General features: G+C 40.1%; 1 protein-coding gene across 3 annotated transcripts in view; it reads right to left on the bottom strand.

Annotated features, from left to right (window-relative positions):
- The window catches only part of prickle2.L (prickle planar cell polarity protein 2 L homeolog), a 236,137-nt gene that overhangs the window by 5,256 nt on the left and 204,117 nt on the right, over positions 1-26,764 (bottom strand). For all 3 annotated transcript variants that reach the window (XM_018259210.2, XM_018259212.2, XM_018259211.2), the window contains one exon: positions 17,742-18,593. In XM_018259210.2, the coding sequence (XP_018114699.1) occupies positions 17,742-18,593 (852 nt within the window). The remainder of the gene's footprint in view (positions 1-17,741; positions 18,594-26,764) is intronic.

Here is a 26,764-nt window from a genome sequence, read left to right as displayed (position 1 = left end):
ATAAATGAGCCCCAATGGGTGCCTTTCATTATCACCAGCGTCTGAATGGTCACCGGCGTCGGAATAGTCGCTGGCGTCAAAAAACTTTGACCAAAAAACCAACACAGTCACTGCAGTTATCCTGACAATTTATATTTAGCTTGATTTCAGCAGCTGTTCAGTTGCTCATTATTGTTGTCCAAAAAGAAGGGAACAGGGTGTATTCTCTCTCTCTCCGCCTCAAGCGTTATACTAAACTGGTGACAACTTGTATTATAAACACGTGCAGAAAACACTAATTGTTATTATTACCTTATAATTATACAGAGTTGACAGTGTACTCGGCACTTGGTATTGTCCATATCAAGAATTACAGTTGGAAGTATATTGAAAAAAAAACTGCATTAAACATTACAAAGCAAGGACTATGAGTCTGCTGGTTGTGGGTCACATGGAACACAATGGGAAGCCAGGAAAATAAAATGTCTCATGGGGAAAAAGACTTTGCAAATAAAATAATTTAAATAAAAACCCGCAGGACCCATGGATTTGGGGTGACCGCGCTGCAATGTTTGCGTGTCATGGGCAGTTTTCGGTGGAGCTCTTCTGCCTGCTCTCCCCGCCTGCGACCTTAGACTGCCAGCTACCGACTTGCGGTTTTTTAGGCGAGTGCCTGCCTGCCCCACCCCTTTTGAGATGTCATCAGCAGGGCGGGTCTATAAAACCAGGAGGTAAGCCGGGTGCAGGCAGGCATGGGTTAGACGGATGTGGGTTTGGGTCGGGTGTGGGTCAAGCTTTTCTCGAGCCACACATCACTACTACAGTCTATAGACTACTTATAACTTTTGCTTAAGGGGAAGGAAATGGAAACTGAAACTGAGTGTGTGTTTCCCCTGCATTAACATACAATATTTTAATATTAAACATAAAGTACAACCAGATATTGGCCCGAAAAGGTTTTGTTTTTAAAAACACATTTCATCAAGGTCTCATTTAATTTGTAACAAGGTTTCAGATATATATAGTTCCAGGGGTACCCAGGGCACAAATAATTATCAACACAAAATATACCATTACTGGCCTTCAAGCTGGGCCCCCTTAGCTCATAACAAGGTTACAGATATATAGAAACATTGGGGTAACAGTCACCCTGCTATAGTTCCAGGGGTACCCAGGGTACAAATAAGCACTTACCCCAAATCTCCCCCTAACTGGCCTTCAGGCTGGGCCCCCTTAGCTCATAACAAGGTTACAGATATATAGAAACATTGGGGTAACAGCCACCCTGCTATAGTTCCAGGGGTACCCAGGGTACAATAAAGCACTCACCTCAAATCTCCCCCTAACTGGCCTTCAGGCTGGGCCCCCTTAGCTCATAACAAGGTTACAGATATATAGAAACATTGGGGTAACAGTCACCCTGCTATAGTTCCAGGGGTACCCAGGGCACAAATAAACACTCACCCCAAATCTCCCCCTAACTGACCTTCAGGCTGGGCCCCTTAGCTCATAACAAGGTTACAGATATATAGAAACATTGGGGTAACAGTCACCCTGCTATAGTTCCAGGGGTACCCAGGGTACAAATTAGCACTCACCCCAAATCTCCCCCTAACTGACCTTCAGGCTGGGCCCCTTAGCTCATAACAAGGTTACAGATATATAGAAACATTGGGGTAACAGTCACCCTGCTATAGTTCCAGGGGTACCCAGGGCACAAATTAGCACTCACCCCAAATCTCCCCCTAACTGGTCTTCAGACTGGGCCCCCTTAGCTCATAACAAGGTTACAGATATATATAAACATTGGGGTAACAGTCACCCTGCTATAGTTCCAGGGGTACCCAGGGTACAAGTAAACACTCACCCCAAATCTCCCCCTAAATGTACTTCTGGACATGGTGGGGTATAAACCAAGGTCAAAACTTTTGACTTCCACCTTAGTATACAGCCAGTTTCCATGCTTTCTGTTCTAAAGTTCCATTGCACAAGTATCACATGCCCCATTTTGTTTTATAAAACCTCCAAGTAGAATTTAGCAGTTCTGGGCTGTTTAGAGAAGGAAATAAAAAGTACAAATATATTTAAATATAACAATAGGCAGATCCATGTTGGAAACAGGCTTACTGCCCATTAACATATAGCCGCCCAAAAGAGTTGCTAAATAACCATTCTTTAAAAAAAAACAAATATATATTTTCTGATTCCTGTTATTTTTAGAAGCACAGATGGAACTGTCTGTTGTGCACAAGAAATCTAAGCAAAAAAAATGTAAATTCATGTCTCCAGCCCCCCTGGAACCAGTATAATTTGCTGGCAGAAGGAACATACGTCACTGAGCAAAAAAAAAGATCCAAGAAGAAAGAGATAAACTCTGTTCCAGATTATCTGACAGTTTCCAAAGCAATCACACCACAAAGGAGACAAAATGGCTTATTACTCAGCGGATATAATTGCCAGGTACCTTCCCACCCATTTCACATGAGAGCATCAGACAAAGGAATCCAACATGAGGCACATTACCTTCATGGCCCAAAGGAAAATAGAAGAAAATAGCTGCACAGAATGAAATCACAAGTCAGACGATGAGCCTTCATTCCTCTGCCCAAACCTACATTTTATACAGACAATCACTTTAATGGTGCAATGGAAAATATAAAGAGGTTTCCCCAAACCCAAAATACGTAGGTACCTGAGCCAAGTCAGAGTGGGTGAAAACAATAAAGAAGGGGATGAAGAAGAAAGCGAAAGAACTAAAGATAATCCAAGCACTCAATTAAATATTTACCAATATAATAATATAATATAACCCCCATTGCATAATCTAAGGTCACAGAGGAGATTCACTTATACGGGTGTTGACACTTAGGGGCAGATTTATCAAGGATCGAATTGAAAATTAGAATTTTTTAATTCAAATTTCGAGTTTATTTTAGTGTAAATTAACTAAGAAATAGTCCAAATTAGATTCGATAAAAATCGATTCGATAAAGATTCGATAAAGATCCAAATTTGAAGTCGTTTGGTGAACTTTTGAAAAAAAGTTTGCAGGTCGATCCTATTCACCCGAAACTAAAAAAGTTCAACATCTTTTAATAAATTTAGATTGGTCGTTTTTTCCCCCCCCAAATTTCTAGTTTGAGAGTTTATGGGAGTTTTTAGAAACTCCCATAAACTCGAAATTCGACCTTTAGTCAGAACTTTCTGGCTAATGGGCTTCTGGATAATGGATCCCATACCTGTATTAAAGGTTATTTCTGGCTCCTATAAGAGAATGACAGAAGAAAGAACTTGAATAGAGAACAGTGATATAACTGAAGGTGGGACTTCGGACTGAGGGTTGCTGGGAGACCACTGTCAACATCATCATCATTTATTTATATAGCGGCGACAAGATACGCAGTGCTTAACACAAGTATTCATGTAGAGTTGGGGGCTCTCCTTTATAATGATATTCCTATGGAAAGCCATTTGCAGACTATATTATTAGGGCAAGTCCATAAAGGGGTTCTTTTAGTATGTTATAGAATGGTGGATTCTAAGCAACTCTTCAGTTGGTCCATGTTTTCTTCTTAATAGTTGTTTAGTTATTTGCAGTCTTCTTCTGAATCTTTCCAGATTTCAAATGGGGGTCGCTGACCCCTTTAATGATGCCAGTGATCAAAACCTCTCAGGGTATATTAGAAAAGGAAGGAAGGACATGGGAGGTTATAAGCCTGTCTGAAATGATAGTAGCCTAAGCAAGACTTGAGTCAATAACATATCTAAGTAAATAAGCCAGGGTACTGAATCTATGTAAGTCACCTTTGAGTTAACACTTAGGGGCGGATTTATCAAGGGTCTAATTTTAAAGTAATGGGAGTTTTTTTGAACTCCCACAACTTCAAATAAAAAAAGACCAACCAAAATTTATTCCAAAAAAAATGTTTTTTTTGCGAATGAATAGGCTGTATTCGATCTAATTCGATTCAAAGTCCACCAATTGACTCCAAATAGGTTCTAGGAGGTCCCCCATAGGCTAAAACTGCAATTCTGCAGGTTTTAAATGGCGAATGGTTGAAGTTGAGGTTTTAAAGAGACAGTACTTGATACATTTCGTTATTCGAATTTTCGTATTTTTTCCGAATTCAAATCGAAATTGGACTATTCCCTAGTCGAAGTAAACAAAAATAGCTCGAAATTCGAATTTTTTTACTTCGAATTTTCAATTTGACCCTTGATAAATCTGCCCCTTAGTATGATGTAAAGAGTGATATCCTGAGACAATTTGCAAGTCAGAAGAAAAGGGCAAATAATTAAAAAACTATTTAAAACAAATAAGGAAGACCAATTACGTAACATAGCCATTATGTAACATATGAAAAGTTGATTTAAAGGTTAACTAATGGACCAACTTTTCAATTGGTCTTAATTTCTTTCATCATTTTTGAATGATTTGCCTTCTTCTTCTGAAACTTTCCCATCTAAAAACAAATGCTCTGTAAGGCTACAAATGTATTGTTATTGCTACTTTTTATTCCTCATCTTTCTGTTCGGGCCTCTCCTATTCATATTCCAGTTTCTTATTCAAATCAGTGCATGGTTGCTAGGGAAATTTGGACCTTAACAACCAACTGAAGAGCTGCTGAATAAAAAGCTAAATGACTCAAAAAACACAAATAATAAATAAATAAAGACCAATAGCAAATGGTCTCAGAATATCCCTCTCTACATCTTACTAAATGGCTTGAGACCAATATGACCACACACATGGATATGGAGGTTGCATTTTGGACAATCAAATACATTTTTGACTTAGGGACCCTTTAATGCAGCTTCAGACTTTTCCCAAAACTACATAAAAACTCACAGGGTGCTAGTAATAAAGAGCAATGTCTGATAAAAGCAAAGTAAAACTGCACAATGTTTTGATTGGCCTCAGTTTTCCAATCTTCTTGATGGATACACAATTGTTTAAAGGACAACTAAACCCTAAAAATCAACGTGGCTAAAAATGCCATAATTTATATAGTGAACTTATTGCCCGAGGCTAAAGTTTCAGCTTGTCAATAGCAGCAATGATCCAGGACTTCAAACTTGTCACAGGGGGTCACCATCTTGGAAAGTGTCTGTGACACTCACATGCTCAGTGGGCTCTGATTGGCTGTTGAGAAGCTAAGCTTAGGGCTCGTCACTAATTATCCAGCAGAAAATGAGCTTCCCTGGCTGTAATATAAGCTGATGCTACAGGTTTGCTGATTATTAAATTCTGATGCTAATTGCACTGGTATCTGTGCTGCCATGTAGTAATTATGTGTATTAATTACTAATCAGCCTTATATTGTGACATTTCTATTCTATGTGTACTGTATATTGTGAGTGGCTCCCTAAGCTCAGTAAGTGACAGCAGCACAGAGCATGTGCAGTGAATCAGCAGAAAAGAAGATGGGGAGCTACTGGGGCATCTTTGGAGACACAGATCTTTACTGCTAAAGGGCTGTGGTTGCCTTGGGCTGGTACAGAAGCACAAAACATCATGTACAACATTTCTAACTACTTCTTTAGTTAGGCTTTAGTTCTCCTTTAAGAGCTGCCTACTCACAGATGGCCACAAGTAGCTACAAAGTGATTACAATAAGTGCTCAGAATCCATTTAAATGATTATGGGATTAGACAACTACTTATTCAGTGCCTGGGTCCCCCCTATGCCAGGCTGCCCAAATTCACTCAGCCCAGATCCCTTGTACTGATCAAAGCGCCGCACACACTTCAGCTCCCAACACAACCGTTCAAAACACAATTAAACCAACAAAAGGGGGAAAAATAGTTTAAATGTTAATTCCTGTAGTTCCATCAGAGAGGCCAGCGGCGCATTACATTTCATTGCTTGGGGCGGTGAATGGGACCGAGTAGCGTGGCGGAAACGCATGAAGGAACAGACAATTATGTAAATCGGCCAGTACAAAGCCAACAGAGATCGCCATTAAGCCAACATTGCCCTTAACCTCAAACATAATTGTTAGTGAGTAAAATTAGCATCATCGTCTTGTCCCAAACCGTTATCAGACACAATTGCTACAGCAACGGATGAGGAACACGAAAATAATGTGATCCGGTGAAACGATAAGAGCTGCTCTTATAATTACAGGTGGGATGTGAATGGGCAATGGTTCTGATGCTGGATTCCTGCCCGACATTACATGCACGATGCTGAAAATGTATTAAAGGACAAGTCAACCCCAATATTAAAAAAATAATTCTAAGCAATTGTCCAATATACATTCGTTACACATTTTCAGTGCTTTTCAAGTTATTTGTTAAAACAATTGCTATTGAAAGAAGCATTTGCTTAAAGGGGACCCATCACCCAAAAAAAAATGATTCCAAATTCTATTTTATCATGTTAGTCAAGCAAAATAAATTTTAATTACACTGAATCAATTATTTGAAACTTGCTTCCATCGGTCTGTGAATTCATAATTATAACAAGCAGGCAGGAGCCATTTTGTGGACACTGTTATTAAGACAAGTCTTGTATCATCTCAGAATCTTGTTTGTGCACCAGAATGGGGGACCTGATGTCCATCCCCATGTCCTGGTTACACAATTAAATGGTGAAGAGAACTGGGGGAATATGGGGAGAGCAGTGACATGTAGGAAGTGCTGAATGGAAAGTGAAAGTAATTGTCTGCCTAAGGCATAGAGGAGGGGCAGGTAATATTTGATTGACAGCTGAGATTTTTAAATGAGTTTACAACAGCTACGAACGCTTTAATAAAAAAAAAATTTGGATTTCATGTTTAATTTGAAAATGACTTTTATTATACAGCTTTTTATGTCTGGGTGTCAGGTCCACTTTAACTTGTGGTTGTTACTTTTTAACCAATGTTGCAAAAGTCTCAGTTCCCCAGGTCTGTTAATCAGTTGCCTTGTCTTACATTGTATCCACAGTCTGAACCACCAGTGCAGACAATAAAAAGGGACAGACAAAACACTGCTTTCAACAGCAATGCATAAGCAAATAACTTAAAAACCAAAGAACATTTATTATTATTGTAAATTGCAAAGTTGCTTAGAATTATGGTTTCTTAATATTCTCTTATTAGGCAAATTACATTTTTACTTTGGGGGTTGATGTGCCCTTTAATCATCACAGTTACCCATTTAGTTACCTTCTAAAAGGTAAAACCATTTTTTAAAATCATCCCTTAGATGGACTGTCTATCAACCTGGACAGGTTCATTATCATAATAATTACATTTATTTCAACATATAATAATAATAATAATGTTAAAAAAATATTTTCAGTTAACCAATAATAATTTATCTTTACTTCCTTGGGTCTGGGTGGTCAAGTAACAACCTCATTACAGTCTTTATTTTTTTGGCAATGGCCCACGTGGCTTCTCAGTAGCTCAATACTTAGCCAAGAAATAAAAGCGATCAATTCAGTCTGGAATGGTGACATTAATGAATCACGTAGCCTCAAATCCAAGTGAGCCAAATAGAGTTTACAGCACCGATAGGGTTAAAGTAAAATGATTTTTAGCAGCTACTGAGTTAAAGGGGCTTTAAGCCCAAATATAAAACATTACTGACAACCTGAAGTGAAGAAGAAGCTGCCGTTCAATTGTTGAGCACAGTAGGAAAAGAAAATGAATTAATGGTGAATGATTATTTTTGTCCCATTGACAGTTGCTTTGGAAGTAACATTAAAAGGGATTTTCACCTTTAAATTAACACTTAGGGGCAGATTTAAATATGGTAGAATATCGAGGGTTAATTAACCCTCAATATTCGGCTGCCGAATGTAAATCCTTCAACTTCGAATATCGTAGTCGAAGGATTTACCGCAATTAGTTTGATCGAACGATCAACCGAAAAATCGTTCGCTCGAACGATTAAATCCTTCGAATCGAACGATTCAAAGGATTTTAATCAATCGATCGAACGATTTTTCTACGACCAAAAAAACATTACAAAGCCTATGAGGGTCGAATTTTTTTTTTAAAGAGACAGTACTTCGACTATCGAATGGTCGAATATTCGAACGATTTTTAGTTCGAATCATTCGTTTCGAAGTCGAACTCAAAGGTCGAAGTAGCCAATTCGATGGTCGAAGTAGCCAGAAAAAACATTTGAAATTCGAATTTTTTTTTATTCTATTCCTTCACTCGAGCAAAGTAAATGTGTCCCTAAGTATGATGAAGAGAGCGATATTCTGCGACAATTTGCATTTGCTTTTAATTTTTTATGGTTTTTGAGTTATTTAGTGTTTTTTCAGCAGCTCTGCAGTTTGTAATTTCACCAATCTGGTTGCTAGGCCCCAAATTCCCCTAGCAACCATGCATTGCTTTGAATAAGAGACTGGAATATGAATAGGAGAGGCCTGAATAGGGACGAGTAATAAAAAATAGCAATAATACATTTTTTAGGCTTAAAAAGCATTTTTTATTTAGATGGGGTCAATGACCCCATTTGACAACTGGTCGCTATGCTGCTATGTTGTGTCAGTTAATTACTAATCAGCCTTATATTGTGACATTTCTATTCTATGTGTACTGTATATTGTGAGTGGCTCCCTAAGCTCAGTAAGTGACAGCAGCACAGAGCATGTGCAGTGAATCAGCAGAAAAGAAGATGGGGAGCTACTGGGGCATCTTTGGAGACACAGATCTTTACTGCTAAAGGGCTGTGGTTGCCTTGGGCTGGTACAGAAGCACAAAACATAAGGGGTGCATATTAGGTAAAACTCTTTGTTGAACTTTAGGCTCATGGTGGAGGAAACCCCAAATCTTGCAATGCCTTTGGCCATTGCCCATGGGAGTAACTGGAGAGGAAGCAGAACCTGTGGCTGCAGGGGGGCCCAGGAGGTATAGGGGGCCCCATGAGGCCCAAATAATGCTACATTTGAACATATATAAGTAAAAAAGGACAACCTCCGGATATGTTGGGGGCCCTAAAATGAATTTGCTGTGTGGCCCAGTAACATCTATTTACACCACTGCCATTGACTATAATAGAAATTGCTGGTAAAAGTCATATTTCAGCCTGAAAACACACATTTGAGCATTTCTGGGCCGAAATCCGGCTGTACCAGTGGCATTATTATGGGATTTCTGTTCAGTTAATATGATCATCATATTTTTCCTTCATTAAGTGCTGCCAGTTGACGCTTATCCAGAACGATCTGGCAGCCTATTACAAGTAGCAGGGATTATTTTGATTTCGGTTCAAGCTACTTTGGACGCAGTCACAAGCTCGTGAGGACGCTCTCCCGAATAAAACTGTCATGGGTAACTGCTTTATAAATAGGCTCTGTTTTTAATATGGAAGGATTTCCTTGCCTCTGCCTGTACTTTGTTGGGAATAAATATTTAAAAATATATATATTTTCGTAGAGTGAGATTTTGATACCAATGTTTAGAAGCAATGGGTACTTCCCACTTGGCCAAAATACATTCACTGAGTTTCCGGCTGCAGATTGAGACCGCAAAATAGTCAAATCCCCCTTACAAACCCCAACGTTTTATTTCTTTACATCATTTTCTACTCAAAATGTATTTTTGCAGAGATACCCATTAAAAATATAAAGATACTCATAGCAACTAGTGATGGGCGAATTTATCCTGAAATGGCGAAAAATTTGTGTCCAATTTTTGCAGCGATTGCGTAAATTTTGACGCTGCCGTTATTAAAGTCAATGGGCGCATGTCCAAAATTTTTTGACGCTGGTGAATTTTTGCGTGAGCTTTGTGAATATATATATATAAAATGCGGAAATTCAATGCGAATTCGTGACAGGTGAATTTATTTGCCCATCACTACTACCAACATATAGATATCCACATAACCGCTGTCTGAAATAAAAACAGCAGGGCGGCAGCAAGGGTCAGAGAGGTGAATAAGGGCGGAAGCGTTAGGAATGTTGCACTCATAATTATATAATAGAGAAACTGTCAGATTCCTGCCACTGGAACAATGAGTGCTGGCTCCCTACATAGCTGGCAGTTCAGACGCATATCATAGAGACTGTCTCATCTGCTGTCAGCACCGAGCGTTCGCTATGTGAGGTCTTATAATGGAGACGTACAGAATAGAAAGCTCCGATCTCCTCCAGACTTTATTTATTAGGTGCAAGAGGTTGGAGTTCATGGAAACGTTGGCCGGCCAAACTGGGGGGAAAAAATTTATTGTAGACGATCAAAATACTAAATTCCATCCTAAACAGATAACCGGCTGCTTTATTGGAATTACCCTTTGTTTTGTATTAAAAAAACAAACAAACAACTCTTTAGCTGCTGTAATGTAACGCATCATGCAGACATCCAACCCTTAATAATTAAAGGGCAAGTAAACCTATTTTCATACACAAGAGTTACCCTGCACAAGCCACCCTCCCTTAGTGCATCATTATTATACAGAATGATGGGTTTTTCATCCATCAAGACTGGGTAGGTCACAGAGGCTGCCCTCTGTGACTAGTCTAAAAGGGATGGTTTAGTTTACAGTATACAAAAGTTGACTTTTAGTATGTTATAGAATGGCCAGTTCTAAGCAACTTTTCAATTGGTCTTCACTACTTATTTTTTTTTTTATAGTTTTTAAATGATTTGCCTTCTTCTTCTGACTTTTTCTAGCTTTATAATGGGGGGGGGGTCACTGACCCCATCTAAAAACAAATGCTCTATACACATTTATTGTTATTGATAATTCTTCTTACTCATCTTTCTATTCAGGCCCTTTCCTATTCATATTCCAGTTTCTCATTCAAATCAATGCATTGTTGCTAGGGAAATTTGGGCCCTAGCAACCATATTACTGAAATTGCAAACTAGAGAGCTGCTGAATAAAAAGCTACAGGGTCATCCATTAATCAAAGCCATGAGGGGGGGGGCACACTACATATTCTGCAGAGGAAAAAAGAGACAGGGTTGTTCCCTTGTTTAAGTCAAAATCTATAGCTCTATAGTACAAGGTCTCTTTGATCGCTTTGTGTTGCTAAATTGGATAAATGTGCTTTCTCTTTCAGCAATATCTGATCAAGGAGAGATGGATTTTCAAAGGACCTTTATGTTTGGCAGTAAAATCAAGGTGTTACTTAGAATAGAGGCGCCGGATCTATACAGTAGGGGTGATAAAACGTGTGTATAGGGCAGTTCTTGCTATTTTCTCACAATGTTCCCTTTTTTCTATTTCGCTGTAATTAAGGAAGCAATTATGATTGGTGGTTACTGTTAGAAGCAATGGTCTATGTCTCCCAGAAGTTATTTCCCTTTTCTACTGTCTGGAAACAAAACCTTGCTGTCTCTTTAAATTAAACAGAGCTCACAGTAAGGTTAGGGTTAGGTGGGTTAAAAGGAGGCAAAGCCCCTCCAGTGTAAAATATATACAGTAAAACAGAAGCATTGGCACGGCCCATTACCTGCCTGAATACATTCTCACGTCTCCAACGCCCAGAATCGCTTCCCGTGTACATGAATGCCTCTGCTCTTGGGATTAGTGTCCAACAATTAGAGTGTAAGCTCCAACGGGGCAGGGACTGATGGGAATGATGTTTAATGTACCAGTAAGTCTAGAGCTAGTTTTACAATTACATTATAGAAAAATCAAAGTATTATCAATGTACTGGGTGCCGGGATTAGTGCCCAACAATTAGAGTGTAAGCTCCACTGGGCCAGGGACTGATGAGGATGATGTATAATGTACCAGTAAGTGTAGAGCTAGTTTTACAATTACATTATATAAAAATCAAAGTATTTTCAATGTACCGGGTGCTGGAGAAAGAGCAGAAATGGGGAAGGATTGATTGCAGCTGCACAAATGAGCAGGAATAGAGCTGGAGCCTCAGCCGCATGGGGTCAGGTATATCAGAGCTTAAAGAAGAATCCGCTCAGTCTGTTCTGTTTAAACAGTGTCAGAGGGTCACTGCCAAAAGCTTTATGTGGGAGAGCTCCTGCATAATATTGTCATAACTCATTAACCCTAAACTAAAGGGAAAGTCAAAAACCAAAAACTGCTTTTTGCATCATGAAAGAAAACCTAATCCTAAGCAGATTCTCAGTATCCATTCACTAGAAATGTTCCATTGATTTAAAATGATTGGTAACTAGTGATGGGCGAATTTATTCGCCAGGCGTGAATTTGTGGCGAATTCCCTTGATTCCCCACTGGCGCAAATTCACCAAATACGGACGCCGGCGTCCAAAAAAATGGACACTGGCGTCAAAAAAGAGACGCCAACGCCGTTTTGCGAGTTCTTCACTGTTTCGCGAATTTCGCCCCAAATTCGCCCATCACTATTCGTAACTCGTTTCCCTGTTTCTGTTCGCTGGTTTTGACAAAATAGCAGAAGTCAGAAGAACTGCAGTGAGCAACTCCTCTATTATACATGCCCTTATATAGGTACTGGGGTACTGCTGGGAGTGTCCCTAACTAACACTATCATTTCTTCTTTATGATGCTTGCCTTGTGTATCACTGGATAATACTGGAGGGGGGGGATCCCTAAAGTACAGTCATAGGCATCTGCACAACATTTTCCAGGGGGGGACAAGGAAGAAAACATATTACCCAAATTACTTGTACCCATATTTTGGTTTACACACAAACAAGAGCTTTTTATTTTTTGTGGTCCCACCAACATACAGTATATAACGCATAATACATTTCCCTGACTTTACACCATTTTTTCTGGTCCCCTGAAAAATGTAAAATGTGGGTTGTACTGTACATAAAGTAGAGTAATAATAGCAGGGAAAGGTTGTGCAAAATGTCACTAGAATAGAATCTATGTTTATTTATTCTATTTCAGTCTAAGGGAAAGCTGCTTTGTTCCCAGAGTGGCAGAAGGGTTTAAAAAAAAAAGAAGAGTTGTCTAAAAAGAAACAGGACAGGAGCAGGAGAGGGAGGTGATGTGCAAAAATATTAGGGATGCACCAAATCCACTGTTTTAGATTCGGCCGAACCCCCGAATCCATGAAAGATTCGGCCGAATATCGAACCGAATACAAATTTGCAAATGCAAATTAGGGGTGCGAAGGGGAAAACATATTACTTCTTTGTTTTGTGACAAAAAGTCACGCAATTTCCCTCCTCTCCCTAATTTTCATATGCAAATTCAGATGTGGTTCGGCTGGGCAGAGGGATTCGGCCGAATCCAAATCCAGCTGAAAGAGGCCGAATCCTGAACCAAATCCTGGATTCGGTGCATCCCTAAAAAATATAAATTATAGTTAAATCATATTTAGTTAAATCATAGTTAAATCGGGTTGAAAAAATGAGACAAATGAGTACAGTATATAAGCCTTTGCCATGACCTGCTATGATTTAAATGAGAGGAGCTGCAGGGAGTGTTCTTTTTGTCATTTTCATGTGAGAATGTCTGCCCATCTGGTGCCAACCTTCACCGTGCCAAGAAGCAAAGCCAAAAGGTTCCTTTCTCTTTTCGAGGCGACATTCCCATTTATAATAAAAATAGCAATGCTAAAAGCTCCCCCCCTAAAAAACAAATTACACAAGCAATTATTTCATTCAGACGTCTCATAAATCAACCGTTAATTCTGACTGTCTCCAGCAATGGCTCCAGCATGCAGAGCGCAGAATCTTGCGGGTCGGTATCGCTCGCTGCAGCAAGGGAACCTGGGATTGATGGATTTCTTTTGCATGAGAAACAGTCTGTGCTGTCCCTTCTCTAAACAAAGACTGAGTGCAAAGTGAGAGAATGAAAAGTAAATATCCAGGGAAATGGAGACATAGTTGGCACAATGCTGAGTTCCAAAAAATGACCTTAAACCTTTGTCTGGCTGCTCCTCAACATTCATTCGCAACTACAATTCTATCCTTGCATTGAAAGGATTTGCGCTGGAGTCAAACAGGGACAATAGTTCATTTAAATTAAAAAAAATGCATTTTATTATTTTAATCCCATTGTATGTTGTTAATGAAGATAAGACAGGAACTCTATGGGAAACTATTATCATTTCCCCACTTGCCTATCTCTCTGTACAGACTATGAGCAAACTTAGGGACTGTTCCTGCTGAATTGTGCTTAGTACAGGGAATACCTATGCTGCCATAGTTTTATGGGATCTCTCTGTACAGACTATGAGCAAATTTAGGGACTGTTCCTGCTGAATTGGGAATACCTATGTTGCCATAGTTTTATGCAATCTCTCTGTACAGATTATGAGCAAATTTAGGGGACTGTTCCTGCTGAATTGTGCTTAGTACAGGGGAATACCTATGCTGCCATAGCTTTCTGGGATCTCTATGTACAGACTATGAGCAAACTTAGGGACTGTTCCTGCTGAATTGTGCTTAACACAGGGAATACCTATGCTGCCTTAGTTGTATGCAATCTCTCTGTACAGACTATGAGCAAACTACTGTTCCTGCTGAATTGTTCTTAGTACAGGGGAACACCCAGGGCCGCCATCAGGGGGGGGACAGGGGGGACAAGCGTACCGGGCCCGGGCATGAAGGGGGGCCCGGCAGCGCTGCATTTTTTTGAAGATCCGGGCCCCCCTTACGAGCGCCCGAGCCGTACGTCATTCCTCTTGAGTGCCGAATGCGGAAGTGCCGAAAAGCCGAAGCCGATGCGCCGAAAAGACCCGAAGTCACGGAAAAAGCCGAAGTCCCGAAGTCACGAAGCGCCGAAAAGACCCGAAGTCACGAAAACAGCCGAAGCCGAAGTCCTGAAGCAGCGCAAAGACCCGAAGTCACGAAAACAGCCGAAATTGAAGTCCTGAAGCGGTGAAAAGACCCGAAGTCACGAAAGGAGGCGAAGTTGAAGTACTGAAGCCATGAGTTCAATTCTACTGAACACCAGTTTGTGTTTTTTTTTTTTTTAATCCCCTGGCCACCAATGTATTATTTTAATATTCTATAGGCCCCTGCCACCAATCTTTTTTTTTAAACTTTTTTTTTGGGGCCCCAATTTTTTTTTTAACTCGTAAGGGGCCCCTTGCCACCATTGTTTTTTTTTGTTTTTTTTTTTTAAAAAAAAATTAATTTTCTTTTTGGTGGCCCCAAATTTTTTTAACTTGTAAGGGGGCCCCTGCCACCAGTTTTTTTTTTTTTTCAAAAAAAAATTATTTTTTTTTTAAATTTTTTTTTGGGGCCCCAATTTGTTTTTAACTTGTAAGGGGGCACCTGCCACCAGTTTTTTTTTTTTCAAAAAAAATTTTTTTTTTCCAAATTTTTTTTGGGGCCCCAATTTGTTTTTAACTTATAAGGGGGGCCCTGCCGCCAATGTTTTTTTTTTTTTCAAAAAAAAATTTTTTATTTTTTTGGGGCCCCAATTTGTTTTTAACTTATAAGGGGGCCCCTGCCGCCAATGTTTTTTTTTTTTTTCAAAAAAAAAATTTTTATTTTTTTTTGGGGCCCCAATTTGTTTTTAACTTATAAGGGGGCCCCTGCCACCAATGTTTGTTTATTTTTTAGTTTTTTTTAAATTTTTTTTTGTTGGGGCCCCAAGTTTTTTTTAACTTATAAGGGGGCCCCTGCCACCAATGTTTTAAAAAAAAAAAAAAAAAAATGTAATTTTTTTTTTTTGGGGCCCCAATTTTTTTTATAAGGGGGCCCTGACCATCAATAGCTTTTTACAACTTGTGTGGGGGGGGGTTACTTTTTTAGCGCTGATGTCTGTGTGGTCTTTTAACTGCGATGTGGGCGGGATATGGGGCGGAGCTTGGTCGTCAGTGTGGGCGGGGCCCAGGGAGCCCCAAAAATTTTGTTGTACGGGGCCCCGTGATTTCTAATGGCGGCCCTGGGAACACCTATGTTGCCATAGTTTTGTGGTATCTCTCTGTAGAGTCAATGAGCAAATGTAAGGACTGTTCCTGCTGAATTGTGCTTAGTACATGGGAATAACTATGCCGTCATCGTTTTATGGTATCTCTCTATATAGACTATGAGCAAATTTAGGAGACTGTTCCTGCTGAATTGTGCTTAGTACAGGGGAATACCTATGCTGCCATAGATTGATGATACCTAGCAGTACAGACTATGGGCAAGATTAGGGGGTTGTTCCTGCTAGATTATGCCCAGTATAGGGGAATACCTAAGGCTGCCATAATTTTATGAGATCTCTCTGTACAGCCCATGAGCAAGATTAGGGAGCTGTTCTTGCTAGACTGTGTACAGTATAGAAAAATACCTTGCCATGGTTTTATAGAATCAATACAGGCTTTGAGGGACTCATAAGCAACAGATTTGTATGGCAAGAAGTGTTGCGCTAATGTAACACAAAAAAAGCATTTTGCCACCCCGGTGATTTGTAGTTCTGCGGGCATAGGAAAAAGCTTTCAGATTTCTCTACTCTTCATTGACCTCATTGACTTGAGCGTAAAATGCTTGTTCAGCAGCTGTTGCTCATCAAATGCCCCAGTTGTCGTTTTTTTAATTCACCCCCTGAATGTTGTTGCTTACCCATGGCCAGCCTGCTAATAAATAATCTACTAGTCTAGGTTACAGAAGAGCCACATCCACTTCCAGCCATGGGTTGCAACCAAACGGAAGCAGCAGATAATACTCCATGGATAAGCAAGGGAAAGTACTAATCACAACCACATGATCTGATATATATATATATATATATATATATATATATATATATATATATATATATATATATATATATATATATATATATATATATATATATATATTCCTAGTTCCAAGGCTGCACTCACCAACTCAAATATTTATTTTAACATTGTCAACGTCTCCGTCTCTGTTGGAGCCACTGGGATCCTCTGCAGAGACCAAAATGTTGACAGTCTTACAATAAATATTTGACTTGGAATTACGGCGTCGGAGTGCAGCCCGCGTGATTTACTCATGTTCTCCCCTGCGCACAGGCGATTGATTTATTTGCACGTCACTGTTTCATTTTCACCCGCGCCTTTAGCCAAATATGTTCCAATAGGAGGCCATGGTTGTCCCATGTATCAGCAGATCTTCTAATTGGACACCGTTGTGTAACACATAAGCCCTTTATAAACACTTCACAATCATTTATTTTCGTTTTTAATTTTCCATGAAAAAAAAAATCAGGTTGGTTAAACTTAATTGGTGGAATTTAAAGGGAAACAAGAACTCAATTGTATTTTATTTCCATCCCCTTTCCCTCAAGCAAGCGGTACAATACTAAGAACTTTCCGTCTTGTGATTTTTATTTGGTGGTTGTTTTGTGCAGCCGATAAGCATCCTGTATTCTTTGTATAAAAATATAAATAAATGGGGTGTATTGATGCTGCCCCTCTATTTCAAGGCATCCATTCTATCCCAATGCTACTTGCAGAATATAATATCTGGGGTTGTTTCCATTATTAATTTTGATGTACTGTTATCAACATGAAATATGATTTGTGGACATTTAGTCAGGGGGCCAAAATAGTTAACATTTAGCTCTGATGATACAGGGTAATTTAGGACTTAGAACAGGGGCTCCTGGACTGTTGTGCTGCCCCACTAGGGGGATCATGAATCAGGGACAGGGGGTTCAGCCTGAAGACCAGTTAGATTGAGAATTTGGAAGAATGGCCATTTGCTCTCCTAAATGCTCCTAAAGCCCAGCTTGAAGGTCAGTTAGGGGCAGGTAAATATGTATTTGGTGTTCGATATATTTTTGGAACTATGGCTGGATGTATTTTTTTTCATTAGCCCTGACTCAAGATTGGAGCTTCAAAGGGACCTTGGTCAAAGGATGGTCCATTAAGTGAAGCATGAACTCAAAAAGTTTGCCAAGCACTGCGCTAGAGTAATTTAGCTTCCCCTTACCTGTGGCATTGGAGAGGGCAAGAGATTCCATTGATCCGCGGGGAGTTTGCTCCGTAGGGGTCAACCCTTCAGTGAATTTAAGTGCATTGATTGGATGCCTGGATCGACACTGCTGTGAGTTCATCTGCTTCTTTTCCTCAAACTTGGGAACTCTGAGACTGGATCTCGCCTCGTTGAAACTGTGGTTGGACGCATCGCTGAAGCTCTCCTGTTGCCTCACCCTGCCTTGATAATAGTCTTCCCTGCTTTCCTGAGAGAAGCTTTCACTGTGGCCCATCATGGACAGGCTTCTTTTCTGGTTGTTGAAATGTTTTGCCCACATATCAGACTGGGCCCCAGCCCCCTGGCCAGTGTTATAAGAAGTCCTTATGTTGCACTGACTGAGAAGTTGCAAAGGACTCTGGGACTGGCTTCTCTCAATCTTGTTGCCATAGTGGTAGAGCTCATCTCTGCTCCTCCATAGCTGATCCCTGTTTAAGCTTGGATTCTGACTAGATACACTTAGCAAATCCATCTGCATAGAAAGGGGGTCCACATCAGCAGAAAGTCTGTTAGAAGCCACATGTAAGGGGCCACACTGGTTCATGTTGCCATCCTCGAGCTTTCCTTTGTTCTTTCCGATCTTAGCACTACGCCGGGATTCCTTTGCTCTTGCATTTTGAAAGGCGGAATCTGAAGAGTCCGAGCCATTTGGATCTTCTCCCACACTGCATGCTCTGGAGCAGAAAATCTGCCCTTGTTTGGGTAGGAAAGGCCGTCCCAGCAGGGATTTTTTACAGTGTGCGCAACAGAAACAGTTCTCGGTTGCATGCCAGTGTTGGCCATCATAGGTCATTTGTCCCTGGTCGATACCTGGAGGAAAGGAGATGAAAACATAAGAATGAGAAGAAGTAAAGAGAAACACAATCACAAAAAAACCAACTACAGTTAAAGCCATCCAATTTGTAGTTGTAAAGTACAGGACTATTATTCTGTTTCTTTGGTTTGGCATGAACGTTCATCTAAAGCAGTGATCCCCAACCGGTAGCTCATGAGTAACATGTAGCTCACCAAACCCTTGGATGTTGCTCCCAGTGGCCTCAAAGCAGGTTTTTAATTGCCGACTTAGAGGCAAGTTTGGGTTGAATAAAAAAACAGGTGTACTGCCAAATAGACCCTCCTGTAGGGGCACCAAATAGGCACACAAAGTAGAGGCAAAGTAGAGGCAAGTTTGGGTTGAATTAAAAAACAGGTGTACTGCCAAATAGACCCTCCTGTAGGGGCACCAAATAGGCACACAAAGTCCTTATTTGACACCTACAGGAACTTTTTTTATGCTTGTGTTGTTCCTCAACTCTATCTACTGTATATTTGGATGTGGCTCAATGGTAAAATTGGTTGGAGACCCCTGATCTAAAGAAAAGGGAGGAGGAACTATGGCTCCACTCACTTTTGCATCTGATGATGACCCATCTGAGAATGGGCAGGGGCAGATGGGATTTATTCATTCTGCCAGTTTAACGGCAATCTAATAGGATGATCAGTCAAAACTACCTCCCCCAGAAATTCCATACATGCTCAAATCGTTAGGTGGCATTGTCAAAATCAGCTGCTCAACCTACTCTGGATGGCCTCTGGCACAAAAGGCTTTTTGACAATGGCATCCAATATACCCGAGACTGGTGATCACACCACGTCCAACCTTCACATATGGTGCTTCAGATTCAATAAAAATGGCAGCTGCCACTGTTCTCTGCCTTTAAGTGACTTCCCTGGACTTTTCTATTCTGAAAACAAACATTTCAGCATCACGGTGTAGCCTCATTACAATCAATGAGTATAACAGGTTCCATAATCTGCACAAAAATGCTTCTGGGAGCGGTTTCAGGAGATAATCATGCCGGTATGCTATGCTCACTCTGATTCCATCTGATTATAATGGGAAGCAATCACAGACAATTCATATTATTTAATCTCTGTGAATTAACCTCACAGAGACCAGAGGCTGGGCACATCAGGAACAACACACAGTGACTATGTCTCTCATTTGTGGACAAAGAAGAACATCAGACTTTATCAAACAGCAACATAATCAAGCTGAAAATTAGACTGAGGTCACAATGGAGCTGGCTGCTCAGTGAGACCCTGCTGTTTGCTTTGATGGGGAACAAAAGCTGTATCTCCTGCATGAGGTGAGTGCTTGAAAGGCTTGTATGAAAGGCTCGGCTCATGCCAAGTTAATAACCGTCTGGCCAGATATCTTTAAACATTCATGGAAGTGTCTACAATTAATAGATAGCTAACTACTTTATATTCAGCACTTACGCTGGCCACAGACGCAAAGATAAAGTCATATGGATCTTTGTTTCGTACGATTTTCGTTCCGACATTTTTCATGCCATGGCAATCAGCCGTTTAGCCAATCTGACAGGTTACAAGATTTCTGTCAGTTAACGATTGCCGTCTTGAATTAATGGCTAAAACATCATCTGATTTAGTCATTTTACAAGTGAATTTAATCTGAATGGTTAGGGTAAGGGTACACGCTAAGATTCTTGGAGATTTAGTCGCCCGGCGACAAATCGCCTCTTCTTCAGGCGACTAATCTCCCCGAAAAGCCCTGGAAAAAGGGTTAGTAATGGGTAATGTTAATTTTGCAGATACATAAAACAACTTGCTAATATCCATAGTGCTAAATCCAATGTTTTTCTGAAATATTCTGAAATAATGTCATCTCCCCCATACAAAGGCTTTCAGACCAATGGGACTAATGTGCCTTCATTCGAAGTGCTGCATGGAGATGAGAAGACCATTAAAGGGATACAGTCATAGGAGACATTTTTTTCTCTCCAAAATGCATCAGTTAATAGTGCTGCTCCAGCAGAATTATGCACTAAAAATCCGTTTCTCAAAAAAGCAACCCATTTTTTTACATTTAATTTTAAAATCTGACACAGGGCTGGACATATTGTCAGTTTCCCAGGTGCCCCCAGTCATGTGACTTGTGCACTGATAAACTTCAGTTACTCTTTACTGCTGTACTGCAAGTTGGAGTGATATCACCCCCCCCAGCAGCCAAACAAAAGAACAATGGGAAGGTAACCAGATAGCAGCTCCCTAACACAAGATAACAGCTGCCTGGTAGATCTAAGAACAACACTCAATAGTAAAATCCAGGTCCCACTGAGACACATTCAGTTACATTGAATAGAAGAAACAACAGCCTGCCAGAAAGCAGTTCCATCCTAAAGTGCTGGCTCTTTCTGAAAGCACATGACCAGGCAAAATGAGCTGAGATGCACCTACACACCAATATTACAACTAAATACACTTGCTGGTTTAGGAATGAAATGTTATTATTTGCAGTGTAAACAGTGTCATTCAGTCTACATAATAAAAACCATGACAGAATCCCTTTAACAAACACAGAGGAGAGTACAAAGGACATAGATGCTCCAGTTGGCCAAGTATGGCCGAAAGAGTGGGGGCAGTAAACACAAAAGTTGTGATCATAACACTGACAATTATGAAGCCTTTTATTGGGCTCAATGGGGGCATTTCTACAACCTGCACTGTAAAGCTGCTTCTAAAACTCCATGCATCAGGTATGATGGCCTTAATAATCCCAGCAACAATATTCAGGTTCATCCCCAGAGAATGGGGATCCCCAGAGAGGTGGTAGGGAGATAATTTGCCCACTCGTTGCTGCAAGTTCTACAGGCCCATTTGCACATTAATGAAAAGCAGCCAGGCCTGTCTCTTATCTTGCTCTCAGCTGTACATCGAAAATTCATAAAATCCCCTCTGCGGTTTTACTTGGCAACAAAACAGGAATTACAGGGTGCTTTTTTATTTATACAGAAATGCTGGAATCAGAGATATGGACAGTAATCGTTGAAATTGTATTTTTTTTCTAACCTCTCCTTAACAGGCCCTCGGAAAAGACGGTTCCAATGCATCAGTCTGACTGCATGATAAGCCTCAAGCCTTGCTTAAAATGCTTCCATCTGTGCTAAATGCAAACAGAAGTTTGGGGTACCCTCGCCGACGCACAGTAGAGAAAAAAAAGTTACAACTTCCTATTAAATGGCTGCACGATGTGAAGGCTCGGGCATAAATATACAGGTATGGGACCGGTTATCTAGAATGCTTGGGACCTGGGGTTTTCAGGATAATGGATCTTTCCATAATTTGGATCTTCATACTTTAGGTCTACTAGAAAATCATATAAACATGAAATAAACTCAATAGGCTTTTTTTTGCCTCCAATAAGGATTAATTATATCTTAGTTGGGATCAAGTACAAGCTGCTGTTTTATTATTACAGAGAAAAAGGAAATCATTTGTAAAAATGTGGATTATTTGGATAAAATATGAGTCTATGGGAGATGGCCTTTCCATAATTTGGAGCTTTCTGGATAATGGGTTTCCGGATAACAGATCCCATACTTGTGCCAAATTTGTTGATTCCTTCAACATACAGTAGTGGATTCCGTCTGCTAAATAAAGGATTCACAGTCATGCCTGAAGCCAGGGGGATCATTTTTGTCCCCTTTTGAAACTTAAAATTGGCAAGTTCTTTCTTTCTGAGATCCTGACTGTAAGCCCCATCTGTTGCAAGTGCTCTATACATGGGCCATTAGGGGCACAATTTAGGGCCCCAGAGACAATGATTAAAGCAGGTTGTTCACATTTAAATTAACTTTTAATATAATGTAGAGAGTGATATTCTGAGACAATTTTCAATTTTCAATTTTTGAATTATTTAGCTTATCATTCTGCAGCTCTCCACTTTGCAACTTCAGCAGTCCGGTTGCTAGAGTCCCAATTATCCTAGCAACCATGCATTGATTTGAATAAGAGACTGGAATATGAATAGGAGAGGCCTGAATTGAAAGATGAGTATTAAAAGTAACAATAACAATACATTTGTAGCCTTACAGAGCATTTGTTTTTAGATGGGGTCAGCGACCACCATTCGAAAGCTGGAAAGAGTCAAAAGAAGAAGGGAAATAATTCAAAACTATAAACAACCAAAAATAAAGGTCAATTGAAAAGTTGGCCATTCTATTATATACTAAAATGTAACTTTAAGGTGAACCACCCCTTTCATAAGCCCTATAGTATTTCTCTGCATTGGTGAATGGAAACTGTTATACTGCCAGTGCTGTCTATTTGTATTGGCCATAGAGAAGACCTGAACAGTAAAATCTTTATATGAATGCTAAATGATGCTTCAGCCATATACATGGAACCTTCTGCTCCAAATGTAAAAACAAACAAGAGAAGGGCTGTTCTGTTCCCATTTAATTTGACTCACAACCAGGAACATTTCTGACCTATTTTAGCACCTCTGGTGACTATAAAACAAACAGCGATATCTATTTTTCAGACAAGGCAATCAGTATGTCTTATACTAAGTATAAAAGCAAGAAGGAATGTTCTGTATATCCCCAAAACCCTGCACTGCCCCCTAGTGGGAGTCAAAGCATCGCAAAGAGTAGGTAACCTTGAAGCTGTCTTACATATCCCTGGTGACTGTATTTTCACTTTTCGGCATGAGAATAAAGAATTTAAAAGATTATAACAATTCAAAGATCCTTAAAAAAGGTCCCCAGGGGGGACAGAAACATCGGAGCACGGACACAATGGGGGTTATTTATCAAGCTCCGAATTTCTCTCAGTGTTTCTAAGATAAAAATCTGAGCAACTCCGAATTTCCTGTGAATTTTACGGATTTCGGGTATTCGGAGCTTAATAAATAACCCCCAATGTGTTAAATAAAAATCAGGTTTTTGAACTTTATAGGGAGTGCTGATCCTCTGTATGTAGGGTTGCCAACTTTTCTAAAAAAATTTACCGGCCGGCGGGGGGGGGGGCGGGAACAAAAATGGGCGGTCTGTGATGTAAAAGGGTGCGGAGTCACGCACAGCGATGCACAGGGGGCGGAGCAACACGTGTGATGGACAGAACCATGAAAAAAAGGTAAGTACTGAGCGAGGGCTTTTTCTTAAGGGTATTACAAATAAATTTGTAATACTGGCCCCGGCCTTGGCAGGTGTTTTATATGATCATTTGAGAAAGTACAGTTGTATATATATATATATATATATATATATATATATATATATATATATATATATATATATATATATATATATATATATATATATATATATATATATACACCTCTCCAGTATAGACCGCACACGCTCTCCTTAGTGCGATTAAAGTGATATCAGCAGCGGGTGCTGTGCTCAAGTTGGATTATTTAGACCAGTGAATAACATAAATTGCGATAAAAATGTTTGAAACTAGTTAAAACCTTATAAGGATATGAATATGTTTATTAATTTAACTTATATAGAGTGAGCCCCAGTGCAGACCTTCCACCTCTGTTCAAAAAATATGATACATTGTGCAGCATAGGTAACAATATAAATGGTCATGGTAATGGAAAAGGAGGTTAAGAACATTGTTGCACTGTATCTTGGTTTTAACTAGTATCAAACATTTTTATCGCAATTTATGTTATTTTTTTGTGTTTGATTATTATGTGAAAATTGTATAACATGTGACATCTAACTAGTAGTCGATTACTGATGATGAAGTGGACACGTCATTTTCAAGTTGGCCTGTTTTTCCCGCCAACCTGGGTATTTAACGCGTGTGTACTATGTACTAGATACTTTGAAAAAGGCCGGAACGTTAACCCTTTGCAATAAAAACTTGTATATATTTTTAAGACCTGTGAGTGCGGATCTTACTTGCATATTAGAAATTTCATTTTTTGATACTGCACCCAGGCACCTGAAACCATTTGTCGACCCCCTAGTTCGCCATCTAAAAGCTACCGAAGTCAATGTTAGCCTATGGGGAAGGTCCCCATAGGCTTTCCTACGTTTTTTTGATCGAAGGATATTCCTTCGATCGTTGGATTATAATCCTTCGAATCGTTCGATTCGAAGGATTTTATCGTTCGATCGAAGGAATAATCCTTCGATCGTTCGATCGCAGTAATTGCACTAAAATATCTAAGTCGAAGGATTTTAATTCCCAGTCGAATATCGAGGGTTAATTAACCCTCGATATTCGACCCTTTGTGAATCGGCCCCTAAGTGTATATTACTCATTTAAACAAACTCCTGCACTGTTCCATCATTAGAGTTAAGAGCCTCACATACAGAGCCAAATAACCTATAGGAAATAGTAAGGACATAAAAGCAGAAGCCGTTGGATGGACGGCGAGGGCTGGCTGCCATATGCTTTACAGAATAAAAAAAAAAGAGGCCTGACACCGTTTCTCGCTTATAAACTAAACCAGGGACAGGATGTAAGAGATACGTCCAAAAACCACAGATGGAAATGTGTTTTTTCAAAGGAAAAGTCAACAACAGACCACACCAGGGGAGGGACCAGAGGTGACATCAAGAAATGTGAGAAATTATTGTTTATCAGGGGGAAACATGAGATCAAAGGGAGTTTATAGAACTGAACTAACCAGTATATAACCAGTATAGAGAAGCCGGTGGGTGGGCCCGTTGGTACTGTGCGAAACTTTCACCATGGATCAGTGGATCAGTACAGGTATGGGATCCATTATCCAGAACGCATTATCCAGAAAGCTCCAAATTACAGGAGCTCTAGGGTTGCCATCCTTCCCTTCTGGGAGCTCTGGGCGGGTGACGGGCCAATGACGTTGTGGGTAGTGACGTCACATGGGGGGGTAAGTGGGTGGAGCTATGGCGTAGGAGATGGCGATTGGACAACCGACGCATCAAATTAGGAAAACAGGGCAGGCAGTTTTGACCTGGACAGCCCTCTAGAAAACTGGACTGTCCGGGTCAATCCATATCAACCAAATAATTCAAATCTTTAAATATAATTTCTGTTTTCTCTGTAATTAATAATAAAACAGTACCATGTACTTGATCCCAACTGAGATATAATTACAGTATATTGGGGTAAACAAATTCGAATGGGTTTATTTAAGGTTTAAATGTTTTATATAGAGATCCAAATTATAGGAGACAACCCCAGGTCCCAAGCATTCAGGATAACAGGTCCCATGCCTGTATAATTAAGGAAGTTTCTGTTTATAGAGAATGATTTTCCATTAGCGATCCGATATACTAATCACTCTTTGTTATTCCTGCCCTTCCAATAATTTCATCCAAACACAAGGATCTCAATTAATTTTGCTGGGAAAGATTCTTTCATCCCAGAAATGCAGAGAAAGTCGTTTCTAGGCACTTTAATAATAATATTCAATGCTATCAGGCAGTAGAAGTGCCTCTCCGGGATGTGAAAACGCACTGTGAACACAATTTATAGTGAGGGCCAACTTCTGTGTCTGTGCCATAATAATTGCAAGAAAAATATGGCTAGAAAAATGCCTTGTCCTCCCAAAGGAATCATTTAGAAAACTTCAGACTAATGCCTCCTGCCTTCAGGGAAGCTGTCCAGTTGCCATTTGAGATGTGCTTCATATTTCCAACATGCTGGTTCTATTCCCCAGCTGCCGCCTTGTAGACCAGGTCTCTGAATCAGCTGCTCTTCCTTTCTCCTTGGGATACTAAAGGAGCAGTCTCAGCCCCAGGGCTTGCCAGCATTCAGTTATTCAGTTATTCATGCACTGGGCAGGGGCATATGTTGTTAAATGGACTGTAACTGGCCAGTCTTATTATTATTATATCACCAACTATTCTGCAGTGCCGTACAGCAGAACGATCATGCTTGAATTTCACAAGTGAATGTAGACCAAGTGCAGCTTAAATTTCTGCACAGCACCCCTAGAAAATTGAGGTCCATCAGCAGCGATTGGCAAGATAACTGCAGCATTTCAATATAATTGGGGGAAGGACATAATGCATTTGTTTCTTTTCTATAACATCCTAAACAACAGTAGCCACCCAAGCACAGTGGTACTGCAGGGTTACTAGTTGGCAGTTGGGTGACTAGAGCAGGGTTACTTGTTGGCAGTTGGGTGACTAGAGCAGGGTTACTTGTTGGCAGTTGGGTGACTAGAGCAGGGATACTTGTTG

Source organism: Xenopus laevis, chromosome 4L (assembly GCF_017654675.1).
Source record: "Xenopus laevis strain J_2021 chromosome 4L, Xenopus_laevis_v10.1, whole genome shotgun sequence".
In the NCBI taxonomy this organism is placed as follows: Eukaryota; Metazoa; Chordata; class Amphibia; order Anura; family Pipidae; genus Xenopus; species Xenopus laevis.
This window is presented reverse-complemented; position numbering and strand designations above follow the sequence as displayed.